We start from the raw sequence: 23,797 nt of genomic DNA, 5'->3' as shown, positions 1-23,797 counted from the left end.
CACTGACCACCAGGGGGCAGCTCCTGCATTGAGCATCTGCCCCCTGGTGGTCAGTGTGTCATAGTGACCAGTCATTCCATCGTTCTGCTGTTAGGGTCAATTTGCATATTACCCTTTTATTATATAGGATAGGGCATATCCATTAGCATGCTTTCAGCTAGAACAAAAAACTCAACCAAAAGTAGCTTATTGTCTCCTATAACCAGGTAGCTGAAGACTGGTCCCAGGGTTAATTCAGGGGCTCAATGATGTCATCAAGAACAAAGGTTCTTTTCTTTAAAAAAACCTTTTTTAAAAATATTTTTATTGATTCAGAGGGATAAACATTGATGAGAATCATTAATCTGCTGCCTTCTGCACACCCCCTACTGGGGATGGAGCCAGCAAGCTGGGCATGTGCCCTGACCAGAAATCAAACTGTGACCCCCTGGTTCACAGGTCAACACTCAACCACTGACCCACACCGGCTGAGCAAAGGTTCTTTTCTTTTTATGCTCCATCATCCTTAGCACATGGCTTGGGATTTAGGTTTATCTTTTCATAGTTATAATGTTGGAAATGCATTTCCAGGCATTACAAACACACACAAAGTCTTAGGGGGAAAGGGTGCACTTCCTCCCAGGGGCCTCTCTACATTAGGGAGAAAAACCTTTCCTAGAACCTTCCTAGTAGAATTCTACTGAAGTCCCTTTGGCTTGATCATATGTCTACCCTTTAACTAATCACTGGCAAAGGGAAATGGAACTGCCAGAATGCCCTTTTAACCAATCACAAATTCACCCTCTGGGCCAGAGAGGGTCAATCTTCCCTGAGCAAAATGCAACCAGATACTGAACAAAAAGTTGTGATAATAAGAAAGAATACCTATTGGATAGGCCAACAATCTATCTCATAAAATTATAGAGATCGTATTAGGTATATTTTGCAAAGTATCTAATGGATCCTGGCACATCACAGAAATGATGGTTTTAAAATACGTCCACAAATCCTTTGACCCTCTTTCCTTTAAAAGGTAGAGCTAATTTCCCTATTCTTGAATGTGGACTGAACTTGGTGACTTGCTTCTAACAAGCAGAATTTGGCATGCAGGAAGAAGCCCATCAATGATTATCTTTCATCATTCATGTTTCTATTTCTCTCTCCCCCCTCCCTTCCTCTGAAATCAATAAAAATATATATTTTTTAAAAATAATGTGGCAAAGACTGCTATTCATCCCCCTAATATCCATTCTCTTTCCTCAAAGAGAATTCCAAATTTTAGTTGAACATATGGCAGTATGAAATAAATACAATTTCTCAGCCTCTCTTGCAGCTAGGTATGAACTATGTGACTATGGCAGCTTCCAAAAATCTTCTATAAAAGATTGCTAACACTTGCCCATTGTTCTCTTCTTTATCCTTCCAATAAAATGTAGGCCTGTGATGGTTACAGCTCTAACTACCCACCCTGATTTAGAAAAATGAGGGCCACATCTTGAGTATGGTAGAGTGGTAAGCTAAAACGATCTTAGATCCCAAAAAAAATTTTATGTACAAGAGCACACCAATCAGTCCTAGACTCTATACCTCTCGAATTTTATATTGAGAATTTTTATCTTTGCATTGGAAAAAACTAATAGCAGCTTCTCTGGGATAAAGGAGGAAGGCAGATGTATAAATGGCAGATTATCTTTTAGTTGAGGATAATAGGATGTTATCTCTAAATATAAATTCTTACTCTTACGACGGAAGTTACTCAATACTAGGTTCATGTCTTACCCCTGCCACTAACTAGCAAATCCATCAACTTCTCTAAGTCTTTGTAAGACATCTATATTAAAAAATTCTTTTGAGTCTTAAAATATAATGTATGTGAAAGTGTTCCACAGTATACATCACTATACACAAGAGTTGATGAAATAATTATGAGATACTGGTGGACAGATTTTCTGTCTTGTCTCACATTATATCCCCAGTAACAAGTATTCAATAAACACTCAAAAAATAAATATTTTTAAGTTGCTAAATGAGTTATTCTATTTAGGAGTGAAATTTCAAAGGTCTTTAATATTAACTAAAGTTATTACTTGATTCCCTTAAAAAACAAATCTTAATTTTGACATCTGTCAAAGGTGTGAAGAGATAAATCTAGCTAATCCATTTATCTGGTTCAAAATTATTTGCTATAGCAAAATAATTTAAACTGGAATAAAAGTTGTGGTATAGAAATAAAATTTTATGACACTTTTTCCTTGAGATTACACAGGTATGCATGATGGCAGGGGGAGAGGGGTTGGCTAGAGGTGGCTAAGGGGTGAGGGAGGAGTGGGAGACATCTGTAATAGTGTCAAGAATTTAAAAAAATAAAGTATAAGATTTTTAAATATGTCTTTATTGATTTCAGAGTAGAAGGGAGAGGGAGAGAGAGATAGAAACATCAATGATAGAGAGCATCATTGATTGGTTGCCTCCTGCATGCCCCCCACTGGGAATAGAGCCTGCAACTCTGGCATGTGCCCTTGACCGGAATTGAACCTGGAACCCTTCCATCCACACTGAGCCAAACCAGCTAAGGCCAAATGTTTTGTGTGTTTTTTAATATATATTTTATTGATTTTTACAGAGAGGAAGAGAGAGGAATAGAAACATTGATGAGAGAGAAACATCGATCAGCTGTCTCCTACACACCCTCCACTGGAGATGTGCCCACAACCAAGGTACATGCCCTTGACCGGAATCGAACCTGGGGCCCTTCAGTCTGCAGGCCGATGCTCTATCCACTGAGCTAAACCGGTCAGGACTTAAATAAATATATATTTTTTAATATTTAAACTACTAACTTTACTATATCAAATAAAAGATTTCCTCACACCGGACTGTTTCTAAAGTATTTTATTAAATTAAATATGTAATTTGCAAATGGCTTCATAAGAAATTTTTAAAGCAAAGTTACAAAACATTTTCAATAAAAAAGTAGAGTTAACAGCAAAATTACATTTTCTTTATAGTACAAATAAAAACATTTAATTTCTGATATACTGTCTGAAATTTTTATTATATGTTCTCCAACAGATAGCTGCAATGATGTACTTTAATGAGAAGTTTCACGGTTAATTCAGTCATGTGTTAATAACAGGTTCATTATTTGGACCATAAAAGTCAATTGCTCAACTTTATGGAAAATCATAAAATTTCTCATCATACAATGTGAAGTTCTAAAAGGCTCTTCAGGATGTAGATGTAGTCTAGCCTTGTTTTTCTATTAAATTCTCTAAAGAAGCATTAAGTAACACTGTAAACTTGAATTACATTTCAAAAATAAGCACCATTAACAAACGTTCTACATAAACTTTACTTTTTTTTTTTTTTTTGGCCACACAAACATTTAAATTTGTTTCTTTTACATGTAATTTAAAATAAACACTATTTAATCACTGCACAGAAAAAATGATCAAACTTCATCTCATTGCACAATGGAAAAGCACTTAGAAAAAGCACTTGGAAAACAACAGCAAACATTATTTTTGTATTTTTTTTACGCATTTTGTCATTTTCTTAAATTGAGAGCAGTTAAGACATTGTCGGAGCAATTTCCTGAGTTTCAAACTTTCCAATTTCCAGTTCAGACCAAACTTGTGTGTCCTTTTTCTATGCATACAAAACACTTGAATTTTCAAAGAAACAGAACAAAAATAAAGGACTGGAAACAATCCAACAGAATTGTTTGGCTTTTCTTCTCAAATGTGTTATAATACACAAGACACTTTAAAATATGTCAGGAATTCTACTATATAATATGTCCTGTATTTAAAGGCCATAGAATTGCAAATAATATGAAAACACTAATAAATTGGAAAAATAACTCAATCTGAAAATAACATAGGAATATACGAACAGCTAATAAATAAAAAGCAACATGCTTCCATTTCTCAGGAACAAGTAAGGAAGTGGATGGATTAAAATACTGTTAAGGGTCCCCTCAGTCCAACTGCACGTTCCCTGTGGTTTCCACACTGTTCTCTTTTCCCCTTGGTAGATACTGGGATAAGAGACTACTGAAAGATATAACTGTTACTAAAACCTTCCAACTACACAAGTGTTGCACTTTAAAATATTAGTACTTCTGCAAAGAGCCATCCTAATGAATAATGTACTAGCACAAATATACCAACACATAAAAACTTTGAAAATCCCCATACCAGGATTTAGAAATGGGCAAAAGGAGCGATTATAAAAATGTTTTTCATAATTATGTGTTGTTTAAACTATGCTAGATAGTGGGATAGGTAGCAGTATAGGATTAAACAGCTTTATAAAAATACATTCGATGCTTAAAATGTGCCTATATGTTTATGAATGATAATTAAGGAGAAATACCCTAGGTTTAGCAAAATAAAGTACAACATTAGAGTTGATACAACATAAAACAAAGCTGTTTTCATTTGGTTTTTGCCACAAAACACCTCACCTCTTGTTCTTTTTGACTGCTCCCACATTAATCATAATTATATTATTAAAATAAGTTTAGCTGAAGTGCTCAAAAGCAATTTTTCAACTGGGTGAGGAAATATAAAAACACAAAATATGCAGCTGCACACTCGAGTAACTCTAGGTTTTAGTATTGTTAGTCACATTTCTTACATCATATTAATTTATACATAAAGATACTTTATATCATTAACAATTGTAATTTTATAAGTAGTTGAAATGAACTGTTTTATTTCTAATGTGTACAACTCTTCTAGACATTACTAAAACATATGCTAAACTGTTGGCATTTTTTCTTTTTTTAACAAATTATTACAAACATAGAATATGAATACTTCAATTATCAGTCACTAACCATTTCTAAATAATAAACATATTTTTATTTTTGTGGAAATAAATTCAACAACACAGCTCTTCTTTTAAAAGCATGCTTTCATAATATATAAAAGTTCTATTTTCATTAAAATGTCTGTTATTTTAGGAAACCATTCTGTAATTCAGGGTTCTTTCAGTAACAGCTCAATCCTATAATTCCTGATCCAAATGATTTTTTAAGCTTATGAAAGAGCAACACAATTGTTAAAATTATATGTTGAAAGTATTCTCCATATCCAAAGTCAAATTTATTTAAACCACTGTCTCATACTGGAAAATTAAACTTTATCACATTAAACTTGTATAAAGGAAATTTCAATCGACATACTTTAACATACTAACAGGACTTTTTAGCTGACCAAAAAAGAGAAGCCAATGAAGGTTTTCTTCCACGAAGATGGCTCTTTTTAAAAATAAAAGTTAAAAACTTTTAAATTGTAGTGATTCTTTTTATAATTACATCAAAACTGTTTTCTGTATTTGTTTTTAAGTTAATAGAATTTTGACCTTATTGCAGTCTAGAAATTACAAGCCTCAAATATAAAAGACAGGTCTTTAGAACTATCTTAAATACCACTTACACAGACGGTTCTAGAAGCAGTTCTATAAGATGGCAACATTTGGTAGATATCTAACCACTTCTCCTTCTCTGCAACTTTTTCTGCCTTTGGAAAGTGTAAAACTGCAATATAATCTCAGACCCCAACTTTCCTCCTGGAAATGCCCACACGCAGAAAAAAGAAACAGAAGGTTAAGAGATCAAAATCATATACAAATACAAAGCAGAAGAAAGCACAACAGCATGTCTTCCTTCCAATAGGACATAGCAAAATAAAAAGATTTTTTAAAATTTTGTTTTGAAATAAAAAAGCATTCAAGTGTTTTATTAGTTCTCCTTTCTTTCATTACTATCATAGATACTATTAGGTCTTCACTAAACATCAAACAACAATTAATAGAAAGATAATTTCTCTTTTAGAAAAAATCTGTGCACTTTCAAACTTTAAAACTGGATCTGATAATTTTATCTAAGAAAATTATCTCTAATATTTTTAGCATATTTGGCATATGATTCAATAAAAAATTAAACTTCTCTTGAATTTTGAAAAACATCATAACATTTTTGTTTTATAACTGGACATTATTTCTAATAAAACACATGTTGATAGTAAAATTGACTAAATTACTGCAAATAAAACTAATTTTAACCTACAAACCTTCACACTTCTAAGTCAAGGACGTTTATTTTACTTTAGCATGACCTTCAAGCACCCTGGTTTAATTTCAGAGAACCTGCAGAAATGAGAAAAGAGTAATTTTAAAGATAAAAATTTCTAACTAGGTAAGAAATATGTATTATAATCAATTCCAAAGGCCTATACAAAATATATTTACTATCAAAGTACTCTCAATATCCAGGACCAGTATCTATGCTTATGGTCCTTTTATTTTGTTGTCAAAATAAATACAATCCTAAGGCTTGGGTTTACTCTTAACTTAATAATTATTACAATTTAAGATTTATCAAAACTCTCAAGCCTGAATTTGACCTTCATGAAGAAGAGCATGCTGTATCAAGGATAAGATGTTGCCTACATTATATTATTTCTATGCCTTGTGTAACAAGAAGAAATCTAATAGGTAAGTTTAATTCATCAGGCCATTAAATGGTTTCAACACCCTCTGTGTGAAATTTTAAATAAAAAAAAAACACTAGTCTCTGAAATAGATCATTAATCCCAACGTGATAATGTTCTGGTCTAAGTATTCCTTTTGTAAAAGTAACTATAATGTCATCTGTTTTCATGCTCAGAATACTACCATTTTCTATAATGCAGCCAAACAACATTTATTACATGGCATAAAAAAAATATGCTACACTAACTGAAACTAGTAGCAGGGAAAGAAGGCTACTTAATGAAATACATCCTCAGGGAATCTATCTATCAACAAATCTTTATTCTTGGACTTCTCTTTTCTTGTTGTTTTCTGTTGCAGAATAATAATCACTTAATAAAAAAGAACAGTTCATATTTGTCAGCTAAGATCATTAATAGCATTTAACTTATTAAAGAGGTATAAATTCACAGTGACTACAGTGTTTCTGCTAATATTTAAACACATCCAAATTATAAACATATTTCAGCAGAAGCTCCTAATTCCTTCCAAAATCCACAGATATACATCTACTTCCAAAGGGATAATTAAACAGCAATCTTAAACTATGATACGTGTAATCTAATTATCTTGGATAATACATTATCAAAGAAATACAAATATTATTACTTTCTTTTAGATTTTAAATTTATGATAGAAATAGTTTTGTCAGATGACTGATTACTTCAATAACAAACACATTTTTCTTTCATTTCTGGTTTACTGGACATCATAAATCCAGCAGGTAATCATAATTTAAGCATGACTGTAGCTAAAATCAGAAGGTCAAATTTAGTTAACTACTTTAACATATCGTTCTAAGCACACTCTTAGTGTTTACTATCTATAGATATGGGCAATTGTCAATTATCGGTAACAGCAATTTATACTCACCTGAAGCTATGGCTTGTGAGGTATTTAATGACAGCTGGTTTGATGCGAGCTACTCCTCCCTGGCTGTGATTGCCTCTCCCCGTAATCACAGACAGATAGGGCTTGCCACCATTCTGCTTAAATTCTGTTACAAAAGGAATGGGAATAGTTCAAATTCATTTAAATTACATTCTCAATAGAAAACAAACATGAACTACTCAAAACACATATGAAGTTATTTTCATGGGGGTTTAGAGACTCATTACTTTAAAAAGCCCAGAACTGATATCTTTAAATGTAAGTTGTATCTACACTGTTGAAGTATGGAAGCCTTATAGCAATTCGTGTGCCTAAAAACTAGAGTGAAACATTTTCCCCTGTGGGGAAGGAGATTTCCTTGTGCTATCAAAATATCTCTCTGAAATAACGGTAATTACAATATGATACCTAAAAATTATTATACCCATGGAGTCAGGCATTGCTTTAAGTGATTTATATTTACTAACTAAGAATCTTCACAAAAACCCTATTAGATAAATGCTCTGAAGCCAGTCAGCTTTGGCCTAATTAGCTGCTCTGCCACTAAGTGACTGAGTGTGACGACCACAGACAAGTTACGTAGCCTATCTGTGCTTGTTTCCTCATCAGTAAATAGGGATATAAAGCAAGTACTTTATAGAGTATCCCCCTCAGTAGTGGCTACAACAAATCCACTAAATATAACATAGACTGCAGTCTGTTAAAAGGTAAGTATTAACTTAAGAAATTCTTCCAAATAGGTGATTTTTAAATATTGAGTGAACCTGTGCCTCTTAAAAGACTGCCACTCCTACTCTGGCAATGACCTTGATAAAATCAAATATATAAAATATATAAATCCTGAAAGTCAATAACAGAGGCAATAAAATTCTAAAAACCTGTTAATAATAAAAGTTGACTTAATGAATTTAAATAAACACTTGTTCCTCAGTTATAAATAGCACAAGTTCTCACTTTTAGCATAAAGTACATATACATAAAATAAAAACATTCCATATTCTGCTCATCAAGTTGCCCTAAGACGCCAGCAGATCCACAAGCAGATGGTTTTTCAAGTTTCCTGTCTCCAGGGCAGTATTTGGCCTGGAATTTTAAGAGGATATGTTTCTCTTGCATTTTAATTCCTTCTTTGCTTAGGGTCTCCATTTCTGCTCTAAGCTACTGGTATATCCAATACTTCAAGCAATATTTTATTCAAAATTCAACTCTGCTGGGTTCTGGCTGTACAAGGGTATTCACTTTGTAAAAAGTTTTTATGCTACACAATTATTATTTGTGCATTTTTATTTATGGGTGTGATATTATAAATAAAAGTTTGGTTTAAAAAAACTTGACTCTCACCCTGGCTGGTTTTCTCAGTGGTTAAAGATTTGGCCAGGAGACCAAAGGATCACAGGTTCAGTTCCTGGTCAAGGACACATACCTTGATTGCTGGACCAATCCCTGGCCCCCTTCAGAACACGTGAGGGAGGCATATCTCTCTCTCTCTCTCTCTCTCTCTCGCCCCCTCCCTCTTTTCTCCCTGCTACTCTATCTAAAAATCAATGGAAAAATATCCTCAAGTGAGGATTAAAAAAAGAACCTGAATCTCTTAACTAATTCACTCTCACCACTCCTTCACCACTTCACTATAATTCACTCTCACCACTCCTTCACCGCTTAACTATAGTTCACTCTCACCACTCTTTCACCACTTCACTATAATTCACTCTCACCACTCCTTCACCACTTCACTATAATTCACTCTCACCACTCCTTCACCACTTCACTATAATTCACTCTCACCACTCCTTCACTGCTTAACTATAGTTCACTCTCACCACTCCTTCACCACTTCACTATAATTCACTCTCACCACTCCTTCACTGCTTAACTATAGTTCACTCTCACCACTCCTTCACCACTTCACTATAATTCCACCACTCCTTCACTGCTTAACAAAGTTTAATTCCCTCTCACCATTCCTTCACTACTTAACTATAGTTCACTCTCACCACTCCTTCACTGCTTAACTAAGTATAATTCACTCTCACCATTCCTTCACTACTTAACTTGCTATAATTCACTCGCCACTCCTTCACTACTGCTCCCCTCATCCGTTAGGGCGGTCATTTATACCATCACTCCTTTCAATAGTTCACTTACTGCTCTGAAAACATTGTCTAGTTGAATCACATGCCTCAAATAAAGTAAGTGTTCAAAGGATGTTTGTTGAACGAATGAATGTACTGATATATGTTCACAAATTTCAGGTTATTCCTGCTGTTTACCACCTTTTAAAAAACTAACTCGTTTTTAAGCATATGCTAAATTTCTTATCACTTCAATTGTAAATATTTCAGTATGTATTTCAAAAAGGACTCTTGAAAATATATATAGCCAATGTCACCAATATCTTGAAAAATTAAAAATAGTTCCTTAATATTCCCCTTGCCCAACTGGCTTGGCTCAGTGGTTGAGTGTAGACTTATGAACCAGGAGGTCACGGCTCCTTCCCAGTCATGGCACATGCCTGGGTTGCAGGCTCGATCCCCACTGGGGGGCGTGCAGGAAGCAGCCGATCAATGATGTTCTGGGAATTTCATCATTGATGTTTCTATCTCTCTCCCTCTCCCTTCCTCTCTGAAATCAATAAAAAATATGTTAAAAAAAAAAAAAAAAGGTTCTCCCTCCCCTTGTGTTTTTCTTTGAAATTTGTTGGAAAAATTGGATCATTTATCCCACATGTCCAGTCTGGATTTCACTGATTGTATCTCCATGGTGCCATTTAACACGTTCCTCTGATCCCTGTAAATCCCTGTGAAGTAGTTGTGAGATCTAAAGGTTTTATTTGTTTCTGGTTTATTTGGGGGCAAAAATACTTCATGGGTGGTGGTGGTGTATATTTCAATCATAAAGACACAAGGACAGATATCTTTTTTTTTTTTTTCATCCCTAATTTTGTCTTTTATGACAAAGCAATTCAGGGCAGAGCCACAGATTTTCCCCTGGACATGTTTCTATTCAACAATACCACCACCTGGTGGTAACTGCAGTAACTACAGGTCACCACAGGAGGCAGCAAAACGGGCCTTGGCTTCCAGAAAGGGTTCGTATCTTGGGTCTGACCAAGTATATATCAGTTTATACAAGTTATTTAACTCCTTTTTTCTTGTAATTTTTGTATTGCTATAAAATTCACATAATATAAAATTTTCAATGTTAAAATGTACAAATCAGTGGTTTTTAGTATATTCCAATGTTGTGTAACCCATCAACACCATCTAATTCCAGAATATTCCATCTTCTCAAAAAGAAATTCTATAGCTGTTAGCAGTCACTCCCTTTTATGCCCTTTCCAGCCCTATTCCTCCTTTCTAGCAATCACTAATGTACTTACTGCTTCTGTGGATTTGCCTGTTCTGGAAATTTCATCTAAATGGAAATCATATAAATATGTAGCCTTTTGTATCTAGCTTCTTTCATACAGCATAATGTTTACAAGGTTCATCCATTTTGTAGCATGTATCAGTACTTCATTCCTTTTTATGGCTGAATAGTATTCCACTGCATGGATATTACACATTTGTTTGCCCATTCATTAGTTGATGGACATTTGGGTTGTTTTTACTTTTTGGCTATTATGAACATCCATGTACAAATTTTTGTGTGAATGGATTGTTTTCAATTCTCTAAGAGCAGAACTGCTGGGACATATGGTAACTCTATGTTTAACCTTTGGAGGAATTCCAACCTTTTCCATAGTGGTTGCACCATTTAACATTCCCACTAGCAATATATGAGGGTTACAATTCTCTACGATCTTATCAACACTTATTATAAACTTTTAAAATCAGTTTCCTCATCTACAAAATGAGGAATACCTACCCTTTATTCAGTCATTTATTCAAAAGGTTTTTTGAATATTGAAAAGGGTCTATATACAAATGATGAGTCAATAATAATCACTGACTCAATTCTAGGCCAGAAAGATATTTAATAATTATACAATAAGCTTTTTTACAAATATTGTGATACACAGGAATACTATGAGAGGCTATTAATGGGGAGCCTAACTTAGTCTATGGGTCAAGAAATGACAGTATAGATAAACATACAGAAAAGGAGAGGCAGGCGAGGAACAGATTACGTAGAGTTTTGGGAAGTTATGCTAAATGAAACATGGCAACCTATACTTTCTTATCACAATGCTAATTATTTATGTAACTATTTGTCCATTATCATCTACCCTAATAGATGGCAAACTCCATAGACAGAGACTGTGTTTCATTTTCACTGCTTTATCCTTGATGCCTAGAATATAGAAAATAATCAAATTTATTGAGTAAATGATTTATTCATCCTCTAGACACAATATTCTCTTATATTACTGCTTACATGACAGTCTTTCTTTTCTCCAGATAATATATTTAAAATGCTCTTAAATTTTCTTTTCTGATCTTTATTATTATTGTTTTCTAGATTTTCTCTAAAATGTCCAATTTTCTATTTAAAAAAAAACCCACACAACTGGAGGAGTGGAATCTTGTCCTTCATCAAAGAATATCTACTAATAAACACAGAATGGACACAAATTATAAAACACCATTAGGAGCCCTGGGCAGCTTGGCTCAATTCCTGGTCAAGGGCACATTGATGTTTCTCTCTCTCTCTCCTTCCTTCCCTTCTCTCCTTTTCCACCCTCGCTAAAAACACCATAGGCAACCATCAATATAATAACTCATTTAGCCAAGGATTATCAATGGATATTAAAATTAGGCGAAATATTGTAGAACAGTTCACAAAGTCACAAAGTATCAACCTTTTATATCAATCATATTTCTTCAAGTATTTAATTACCAGTGATATGTGTTGAACTGATAAACCTGTATAAAGTACAGTGTAAAGCTTTCTAAAATACATATAAATCAATTAAGCAAAACAATGCAGCTATAAATGACAAGGCAGGGCTATGGAGCCACAAGGTAAGAGCTGAGACATGGTACTCTATGACTTCACAATAAAAAGGAAGATAAAGAAAAAGCCAAGTTGAGAATTCAAAAATACTATTCTATTGATGAAAGGAGATGACATCTAGTATTGAAGTCTGGGGTAACTAAAACAGATTGAATTTTTTAAAGTGCTACCATCTGATCATGAAAAAGAAACAAGAATCTACACCAACTGATACTTTAATGTGTGTGAATTGCATGATATTGAATAGGAACATGAAAAAGATCCTCATCCGAAGCCCTGGGAAGAGGCAGAATTTAGATAAGAGGCATGTATTGACCTGCAGAGACAAAGTGCAAGCAGAAAGAAAAAACCACCATAACGCAAACACTCAGAAATCCTGCCTTTTGTGAGAATTCTGTAAAAATTCTATCACCTTATTTACTTCTGCATTTTATTAAACATCAGTTGAACAAGTGACATGTAAGAAATACCTATTAGCTTTAATAAATGTCTATTGAACAAAGATGTATAATATTTCTGAAAGGTCCCACTTATAAGTCTCAGGATTCCCAGATTACACTGTGCCCTTCCTTTAACAAACACATCAAAGAAATACAAATATAAGTGAAACAGGGAAATAAAAAAGAAACTGTTAATGCCCATGCCCATGACAATTCTTTCCCAAGAAGGTTCTCTTGAGGAAAGAGCCTATAAATGTGGCACATATATCCTCAGCTTGCACATTCAGACTCTCCTGAATTTCTAATTTATACCAATATGAGCAGAGACATATTTGAATTGAAAATTTGTCATTTTCACAGTCCTACCTTCAGTTTTCTGCTGTAAAACTGCCATCAAATGTTCTATAGCTTCATCCACGTGCAGTCCGTGGAGGTCTAAAACGTTCTGTGGCAGCAGGGAGGCATTGACTTTCTCAAAGATCTCTATCGCAGCAAGGTGATTAGCTTCCCTCATCTTCTGCTCATGGAGACTACCCTTTAATTATAAACATAGCACCAGGAAACACTTGTGATACTTGTTACTTGGTAGGCAATGAGGAAACAAACAGTGGCCCAAATAAAAGGTAGAACAAAACAGGGAATAGCTCATCTAAAATTGTTTTTAATGCAATGAGCTAATATGTAAGAATGCACCAAAATTTAGGTAAATTTCAGTGTATTAACAAGATAGTTCTCAAACTAATAAATCATTTCAAACATATTTTCTGATCCCAAAATCATAGAAAACAGAAACTTAAACACCATCCATCTCAAGAAGGAATCCACTGGTTTATCCTTTGATAATCCCGAGTCTCATCCCTTTCAAAACCTTGTAATTACCCCTGAAGCCATCCCTCAAGGTTTACTATTAGGGCTCACAGGGTTATACCAGCTTGATGCCTTTTTCTGCTCAATCACAAAAAAGTAAGCCATATAGAACCACAAAAATAAAAGGTAAATCAGGCAATACTATGCCAAATGAGCCCCAGTAGAAATTTTATTTCTCTGAAAGACAGTAATGTAACTTCCTTTTTCTGATTATAAAAGTGATACATTACTGAAAATTCTAACGTGATTTAAAGCACAAGGCCCCTGTGATCCCACCCTGAGATGGCCAATATTAACATTCTGCTGTTGGTGCTCCAGACTTGTATCTGTTTAGAAGTGGTACTGAATGGGGGAATCTAACCTAAAATAAAATACGGACTGTCAGAATAAACTGCAATTCATGTAAGCTGTAAATGCAACAGCAGCCACAGAAACTGAGCATTTCAAAGGAGATGAAAGGTCTCAGAACCACACATTTCTTATATATCAAGTTACCTTATACCACTTATATAATCTACATTCCCCAGAATAACTTAATCTCATCCCAATACAAGTATTATCTGCTCCCAGATTTTTCAGCCATCATAAGTGACAAAGAAAAAAACAATGACCAGTTTTCCTCCCCCTCCTGACTCATCCCAATACAAGTATTATCTGCTCCCAGATTTTTCAGCCATCATAAGTGACAAAGAAAAAAAACAATGACCAGTTTTCCTCCCTACCTGCTGAGCATAAAATGTGGCGACGTTTTTCTTCCCCATCCGATAAGCCTCTTTGGCCTTGCTGTAGCATTCCATCCTCTTCTGCTGGTGCAGGAAAGCCTCGGCCCTGTAGTCGTCATACTTGGGGTACTCAAAATCCTGGAAGGATGATTCACTCAGTGTATCTTCAGTCTCCTTCGATTTCTTTGCCTATACGATGTTACCCAATAAGTACAATACAAAGGAAGTAGGAAATATAGGCTTTACCTTCATAAAAATATATATGAAAACTAGGCTCTACTATTTTTCATCTTTCTTCTCAGACAAAAACATCTCCCTAGTGTCTACCTAGTAAGTCATGCACTTATCAACTAATGCAAAATTTTTCAAATTTTAGTTTGTGAACCCATTCAAAGGGTCCAGTCACTGAAAGTAGGAATGGCAGGTAACTCATATTTTTTGTAATGGCATATTTCAATTCAACAAAATAATCCACTTTAAAAAATGAGCATGGGACCTGAAACAACACTTGTCCATACAGCCAACAGTATATGAAAAGATGCTCAACTTCACTAGCTATTAGGAAAATGCAACTCAAAACTACAATGAGATACCACCTCACACCTGTTAGATGGCTATTATCAAAGTAACAACAAGTGTTGCAAAGGTTGTGAAGAAAGAGGAATCACCATTCACTGATGGTGGGAATGTAAATGGGTACAACCACTATGGAAAACACAATGGAGGATCCCCCAAAAATTAAGGTTATGACCCAGAAATCCCTCTTCTGGGTATCTACCCCCCAAAATTTGAAAACATTTATTCATAAGAATATATGTATCCCTATGTTTACTGCAGTATTATTCACAGTAGCTAAGACATGGAAACAACCAAAGTGTCCTTTGACAGATGATTGAAGATGTAGTACATAAAATATGAAATACTGCCAATTTGGGACAACATGGATGTATATTGAGAATATTGTGCTAAGCAAGATAAGTCAGATAAAAAAATCAAGAACCATATGATTTCACTCATATGGGATATAAAACTGAAAACAACAAATGAACAAATAAAAACTCATACACAGACAATAGGGTGGTGGTTACCAGAGGGAAAGAGGTGGGGAGTAGTAAAGGGTAAAGAGGGTCTCAAATATATGACAGAAGGAGATTTGACTTTGGCTGTAAACCAACAATGCAATATACAGGTGATGTATCATAGAATTGTAACTTGAAACCTACATGATTTTAGTAACCAATATCACCCCAATAAAAACTTTTTTAACTGATAAAATAATTATATTCTTTTTAAAACAGAAGGGCATGTGTAGTGACCATGCCTGGTAGGTAATAAAAATCTTAAGTGGGTTTATAGGAGCAGTTTTTAATCAGATGACTCCCAACTAGCTGCTATGGTAGTGTTGACTTTCTGAGCTTTTGGAAAATGATCTTTCAATCAAGTAATTGCTATCCAGAATAGACTTTATATTTAAAGAAACAAAAGTAACCAAGTTAAAACACAAGGTACTGGAAATAATAATTATGCAAATTTGCCTTAATGCTTGCCACCAAATAGAAAATTCCATTTTTCTGAAGAAAATTCTTATACAGTACACATCCAGATGTTTCTAAAATATCAAAGTCAATATTAAAAAACAGCACTTGTGACTTCTATATCCAATTTGGCTTTCATTTATTTACCCACTCTCCAAAATATTATTTGCAAGCAGAAATCTGATGTTTCTTAGCATGTAATTGGAGTGGGGGGATTGGAGGAGGGGTTTAATCACTATGATTGAGTTGATTTTCTTAAAAGCTTAAAAGAATCCCAAGTATCGGGTGCCATACATTTTATGAACATTGAAAAGCAAATCCCCCCCAAAATATAAATTTCAATTTTTTTAAATAAATCATGGTTTTCTGATATAATTAATTGAAAAGAAATCAGTTAGTTTACTTGTTAAATTTCCAAAAGCTAAAAACAGTCATTAAATTAGAAATATTATGAGGGATTATAATTATAATGTACTCTATAAGACAATCTTTAATAAATGCCAATTAAGGATTTTATGTAATAGAATTTAATATATATTAGTATTATAAAACATTATATGTATTATACAATATATATCACTAATTGATAAGAATAATTTTTCAAACTTTCTGCCTGTGAATGGAGTTCAGAAGCCAAGAAAGGTTGAGAAAAAACCTTTGATAGTTGGTTGTATAATTTTTCACTCATTACATTTTGCTTACTTGGCCCCTAGAATTATAGAGGCTTGAAAGAGTTATAGAAAATAAATGAAATTTAAAAAGAGAGAAGAATAAAATAAAGGCATCATCATACTTCTAATTCATTACCGGGGTCAAAAATCTATAAATATACAGTCAATTTATTGTTGTAACAAATATCCACTTTATTTTACAAAAGAGCACAAGGCTCTCTCTGGCATAGAATATTCATGGGACCTACATCCTTATTATCACTCTTGCCAATACTTAATCACAAGCTGGTTACAGATTAATGTTTAAATATTCTGAGTGTATGCCTGGCATCCCTGATAAAATCAAAAATTTTGCAGGGAGGGGATAATAAAAACGCTTTCTATGACTTCTGAAAGCCCAGAGTGACAAACACTGTGAACATAAATATTTCATAGCATTAGAGTCTCTGTTGGTGTTCATACTAAAAAATGCAAATCACATTTGCTTCTCTGGGAAGAGACCCTTCATTTCTTATTTTTTAAAAGAAAAAAACAGCTATAATGAGAGATGCTTTCTCAAATAGCCACTCTCTTTTAAAACAAAACTAAGGTTTATTTTTGTACCCAATAGTTCTATGGTTTACTATAACTTCATTAACAGGAGCCAAGTGAAATTGAAATATATGCTTCCTAGGAATTCACCTAATTAGTGTCACTTATTCTGTTGAAAACATGATATATTATAATACCAAAACCATTTCCTATGGTAACAAGCCCATAAATTTTATTAAAGGCTAAAGGGGAAAAGCAGTAGAATTAATAAAACACAGCTGTAAATGTTAGTTTCTTGAAAACAGATAAACCAAAACATTACTGGTACAAAAAAAAAAATTTACTGGTACCATGATACTTCCCTTAGTATATGTGGTCCCTTAGGGTCCTAGGATAGCAAACAGAATATTCTCACAAATGTAAAAAGGTTTTTATCAGCATTGTGACACCTGACTACATTTTGTGAGAAAGACTAAGAATAATCTCCCAAATAACTTAAAGTTTACATTTTGGCCAACATTGACATAACACAGAATCTCCTTTTCTGATTCCAACATTTCCCAATCATCTCCAACTTTGAGCAATACACCTTCCCATCACCATAATGATCCATGGTGCCATAATGATCCATGGTGCCTTGCTCTCGTCGGGAGAGAAAAGAAGTAATCTTCATTCCCAGTTTGGCCTGGAAGGCCTCATCATCATCTTATACACTCTTCACACCTTATAATACGCTACACCTGTCTATCCATGATGAACACAGGCATCAGGGGTATCACTTGGTTCTTGCCCCATGTACAGCATTAACAGATCACATGAATATCAAAATTAGCTATGTCCTACATATCAACTAAGTGATGGTGAAATATTAAAAGAAAAAATGGCCCTGGCTGATTTGGCTCAGTGGATAAAGTGTCAGCCTGTAGACTGAAGGGTCCCGGGTTCGATTCCGGTCAGGGGCATATGCCCTGGTTGCTGGCTCAGTCCCCAGCGGGTAGGTGGGGGGGGGGTGCAGGAGGCAGCCGATGGTGGTTCTCTCTCATCATTGATGTTTCTGTCTCTCTCTCCCTCTCCCTTCCTCTCTGAAATCAATAAAAATATGTTTTAAAAAAATGGAGCACACAAGTTATCCCTGAGTGGTCTTATGAATAAATAAGGATAGTGGGATACTAAAGGTCTGTTAAAAAAACAAACAAACAAAAAAAAAACCTAAATCTAATACATACAAGAGTAATATACAAATCAATTCTATTTCTATGCATTTATACAATCCAAAAATAAAATGAAGAAAGTAATCCCATTATAATAGCATCAAAGAAAAGAAAAAAGAAAAAAACAGCTTTTCATATTTGATGGTAAAAAAAAGGAAAATATTTTAAAGTAAATTTAACGAAAGACATGCAAAACTTAATACTCAAAACTATAATATCCTGTTGAATGAATTAAGAAGGCCTAAATAAATGGAAAGATACTCCATGTTCAAAGATTAGAACACAATATTGTTAGGATGGCAATACACAGACTCAACACAATCCCCATAAAAATTCCAGCTAGCTTCTTTGTAGAAACTGGCAAGCTGATCCTAAAATTCACATGGAAATGCAAGTGGACAAGAACAGCCAAAACAATCTTGAAAAAAGAATATAGTTGGAAACTTAACTTCCCAATTTTCAAAATCAAGACAATATGGTACTGACACAATGATATACAGATCAACGGAATCAAATTGAAGGTCTAGCAAAAAACTTACAGTCGATTCATTTTCAACAAAAGTAATGAGAAAATTCATTGGGAAAAGAACAGTCTTTGCAACAAGTGATGCTATGACAAATGGATATGCACATGCAAAGCAATGAACGTGGACCCCTACTTCACGCCACATACAAAAATTAACTCAAAAAAGATCAAAGACCTAAACATATTGCACACTAAAACTATAAGACTCTTAGAAAAAAATAGGTGTAAGTCTTCATAACACCAAAAGTACAAGCAACAAAAGAAAAAAGATGATTATGCATCATCAAAATTTAAAGACCACCATCAAAAAAGTGAAAAGATAGCCCTCAGAATGGGAGAAAATTCTGCAAATTACATGGCTGATAAGGAACTTGAATCTAACATGAAGAACTCCTCAAAAAAAATTGTCTAATGGGCAAAGGATACAAATAGACATTTTTTCCAAAGAAGACACACAAATGGCCAACAAGCACCTGAAAAGATGTTCAACATCACCAGTCATCAGGGAAATCAAAATCAAAATCACAAGAAATCACTTCTGTGTTAACCATATCTTTTATTTCCTGAATTCTGATTCTTTGGCATCTAGGGCCCTGCTAACCCCTGGAGAACCAGCCCCCTAACCCCCAACCCTGGGGTTAACAAATAACTCACCTGCTGGTGCATCTTACATATGCAAACCAACCAATCTAGACCTCATATTGCAACCACTGCCTTTTGGGTTTTGGAGTTCTCACCCTCTGGACTACCATCAACATACCCTAGTCACCCAGGTCAAGTACCAGAAAACTAGGGATGGTTCCTATGCCCCAAAGCCTACAGAAATTATTCAAACTAGCCAATCCTAAGCCTGCTTACCTTGCCTCACCTATTCCTTCCCACAGAAACTACAAAAAAGCCTCTTGCCCACATTTCCCCCGCCTACTCCCTCTGGCTCCTGACCAACCTGGTGCTTCCCATATGGCCCTGGATGGTGGGCCATACCTCCTGCTGCTAGAGATCTGTGCATGTCATAAACTTCTTCCTTCATGCCATCTCCATGTGTTAGTGTCTGACCAGGTACCCTTAAAACAGCTTCACACCCACTAGGATGGCTATAATCAAAAAGACTGACAATAATAAGTTATCAGAGAGAATGTGGAGAAATTTTAACCCTTACACACAGCCGGTGGGAATGTAAAATAGTCAGCCACTTTGGGGAAAAATTTGGCAATTTCTCAAATGGTTAAATGTCTCTGCCCACATAGTTACAGCCTAAGACCCATCTATATTACAATCCCACTGCTATTCAATTAAGCCTCATACTCAATTGTGTAGTCTACACAGAAAAAGTTACAGAAATTCAAGTGCTAGTGGTACACAATGACAATGACATTGAAGGAAAAATCACAATCAGCTATAAATTCATTACTTTGAGTAAACAGACATTCTAAACCAAACATGGTATTGGTGGTTAAATTTCCAATCTAGTCAAGATGGTAAGAAATAATCATTAAATTATCTCAATAAAACAATTATATTTTCAAATACATTTATTTACCATTATAGTAAAAAATAAGCAATTCTATACCTTTTTCTCCTTAGACTTCTGTGCAGTGTAAGAAGTGGCATTCTCATTTTGGTGAACAAACTCTGGTGCTACAACTGTTTTTACAGGGTCTCCTTCAAGAACACAGTTTAAAAATTGCACTGTGTGTTCTAATGAATAGCTGTAGAGAGTTTAAGTACAAATATAATGTCAACAGATAAAAATAAAAGTTATGTGAAAACATTAACATAAGCAATCCTTTAAACATTTAAGAAAAAGATAGTAAATGCCCATCATGCATCTCAAAGACTCAAGAATGGTAGAGGGAAACCACCAAGTATAGGCTCTCAAAAACTGGTTTAGAAAATGAATACTAGCCTGACCAGCATGGCTCAGTGGTTGAGCATCAACCTATGAACCAGGAGGTCATGGTTCCATTCCTGGTCAGGGCACATGCCCAGGTTGCCAGCTCAATCCCCAGTGGGGGCCGTGTAGGAGGCAGCCAATCAATGGTTTCCTCTCACTGTTGATGTGTCTATCTCTTCCCTCTCTCTTTCTCTCTGAAATCAATAAAAATATATTTTTTTAAAATGAATACTAAAAGAACATATTGATAATACTTTTTCTGATCTTTTATTCTAGGTAGATTATATATAACAAATATATCATCTTATCACTTCATACTTCTTAACTCCCTTATTGGATTTACACATGGTTTCAGTATCCTTCAAATATCAAATACAGACAATAGATCTTTAGACTGATATTTTTATTGTGTTGAAATTCACTTTTTACTTACGCAATAGGGTTTTAGTCAAAGAAATCTAAGCAGGGATACAGAAAGGAAAAAGTCAAACACTATCCTACCTCTCACCCCTACATTATTCAGGCATGTTTTCATGGTGATATTATATTATCTGTAGTAAGAAATTCTAAAAATTGACAAACATCTGAAATTCTCATGTTCTAATATCTGAAGAAACTCATTCCAAAGCAAATTATAAATGATTTTATACTGCTCATCATTTCAAATTATTTATGCCTCTGATTTTTCCAATGGCCAGATAGTGAAGAACTGAGCACTAAGAAATATTTTTGAAATGTGATAACTAGCTATCTAAAATAATGTGATTATTTTCTTATTCTTCAATTTATTAAAGACAACCCCTGAAGGAGCATCATTTGGAACCACCAATTCCGCTTTAGGTTTCTCTCATCTTGCTGTCTCAGACATGCTCAACACACAGGAGCTTTTAGGGCCTGGAAGCTACCAGCAATTATCTACATCCTAACTAGTTCTTAAAATCACCCAGCTTACCCACTCATGGGGCTGGAAGCCAGTGTCCACTACTGATGTTGCTTGAAGGATACAACCCTAGAAAATTACACCTCAGGCATATACTACAGTAACTGAACCAAATGACCCTTTTTACTGACTTTAGAGAGAGAGGAAGACAGAGAGAGAAACATCAATATGAGAGAGAAACATTGATCGGTTGCCTTCCGTACAAGCCCTAACCAGGGATGGAACCCACACTCTGACTAGGAATCGAACCTGCAACCTAAGTATGTGCCGTGACCAGGAATCAAACCCACAACCTTCTGGTGTATGGGACAACATTCCAGCCAACCAAGCCACCCGGCCAGAGCAAGAAAAACCTATATAATAAAAAAGAAACATGTAAATTGACCATCCCTCCGCTACACTCACCAGCCAATCAGGAGTAAGTATGCAAATTAACCTGACAAAGATGGCGGGTTGATTTGCATACACGGGTGCCGGGCGGAGAGCAGAGTGGGAGAGCTGGTGGAGAGTGGAGCGGCTTGGGGAACTTGGCTCCCCAAGCCGCCAGACAGAAAACAGAGAGGTAGAGCTGGCGGCTTGAAGGACTTGGCAGAGTGGGAGGCCATGGGACGGAGATAGAGCAGGAAGGGAAAACCAAGAGCATGGGGAGCACCAGGAATTCTGGGAATAGTTCTGGTGGCAGGCCCAGGACCATAAGTGGAAGCCCAGAGCGCAGGGAGCACCAGGAATGCTGGGAATCGTAGTTCTGGTGACAGACGGATCTCCTAGACCAGTGATGGCAAACCTTTTGAGCTCGGCATGTCAGCATTTTGAAAAACCCTAACTTAACTCTGGTGCTGTGTCACATATAGAAATTTTTTGATATTTGCAACCTTAGTAAAACAAAGATTTATATTTTTGATATTTATTTTATATATTTAAATGCCATTTAACAAAGAAAAATCAACCAAAAAAATGAGTTCGCGTGTCACCTCTGACACGCGTATCATAGGTTCGCCATCACTGTCCTAGACACTAGAGCAGTGGTTCTCAACCTTCTGGCCCTTTAAATACAGTTCCTCATGTTGTGACCCAACCATAAAATTATTTTCGTTGCTACTTCATAACTGTAATGTTGCTACTGTTATGAATCGTAATGTAAATATCTGATATGCAGGATAGTCTTAGGCGACCTCTGTGAAAGGGTCGTTCGACCGCCAAAGGGGTCGCGACCCACAGGTTGAGAACCGCTGCACTAGAGCAAAGTGAGCCTGGAGCAAGTTACTGTTGCAGTGGGGGATGGAGGGAAAGCAAAGGTGAGAGACATAAGTAAAATCAGAGTGTCTAGGAAAAATTAAAGGGAAGATATCCTAAAACTTCCAGGAAATCTCCACCAATGAAGCAAAGAAAAAAAAAAGCCTCTATTATTCTGTGAGCAACAAACCAAACTGAGTTGGGGTCTCAGACAATTCGCTCATATGATTGCAAAGACAGACAGAAACTCCCAGATTGGAGAGGGCTCCCCTGAGGGCTCCCAGATTGGAGAGGGTGCAGGTCGGGCTGAGGGACCCCCACACCCCCCAGTGCACGAATGTCATGCACTGGGCCTCTAGTATTTTTATAAAATGGGTGTAGACTTCCTACAAAAGACTTAAAACTCAGAAACAATAAAAAAATATTTTCTGATACAACATTAGAATTAAAAGATGTATATGACCAAAGTGACTATACTGGGTTAATAAGTAATACGGCAGGAAAAATAATTATAATCTACATTAACAGACAAAAATTACTATAAATAATATATAAAGAGCTCTCGCAAATCTAGAAAAAATTGCCCTGGCCAGGTAACTCAGTTGGTTAGAGTGTTATTCCAATATGCTACGGTTGCGGGTTCAATCCCTGGTCAGGGCACATACAAGAATTAATGAAGGAATAAAAAAGTAAAACAACAAACCAACGTTTCTCTCTCTCAAATCAATAAATAAAAATTTTAAATTAAAAATACAAACAACCAAAAGAAAAACAGACAAAAAGAAAGCAAGCAACCAGTAGGAAAGGAAATGGATGAAGTTACTCAACCTTACTAATAATCAGGAAAACAAATATTTAAAC

At 35.2% G+C, this 23,797-nt stretch overlaps 1 protein-coding gene across 6 annotated transcripts in view; it reads right to left on the bottom strand.

Annotated features, from left to right (window-relative positions):
* Positions 1 to 3,015: 3,015 nt before the first annotated feature.
* Positions 3,016 to 23,797, bottom strand: part of N4BP2 (NEDD4 binding protein 2) — a 71,759-nt gene continuing 50,977 nt past the window's right edge. For 4 of the 6 annotated variants that reach the window (XM_014548714.1, XM_014548717.1, XM_005877459.2 and 1 more), the window contains 5 exons: positions 20,440 to 20,578; positions 14,396 to 14,584; positions 13,173 to 13,341; positions 7,393 to 7,516; positions 3,016 to 6,135 (listed from right to left, as the gene is read on the bottom strand). In XM_014548714.1, coding sequence (XP_014404200.1) covers positions 6,090 to 6,135; positions 7,393 to 7,516; positions 13,173 to 13,341; positions 14,396 to 14,584; positions 20,440 to 20,578 — 667 coding nt within the window. In that variant the 3' untranslated portion in view covers positions 3,016 to 6,089. The remainder of the gene's footprint in view (positions 6,136 to 7,392; positions 7,517 to 13,172; positions 13,342 to 14,395; positions 14,585 to 20,439; positions 20,579 to 23,797) is intronic. The other 2 variants (XM_014548715.1, XM_014548716.1) reach the window with 2 other exon arrangements.

Source organism: Myotis brandtii, unplaced genomic scaffold (assembly GCF_000412655.1).
Source record: "Myotis brandtii unplaced genomic scaffold, ASM41265v1 scaffold520, whole genome shotgun sequence".
NCBI classification, from domain to species: Eukaryota; Metazoa; Chordata; class Mammalia; order Chiroptera; family Vespertilionidae; genus Myotis; species Myotis brandtii.
The sequence above is the reverse complement of the archived record's forward strand: the minus strand, read 5'-3'. Positions and strand labels throughout refer to the sequence as shown.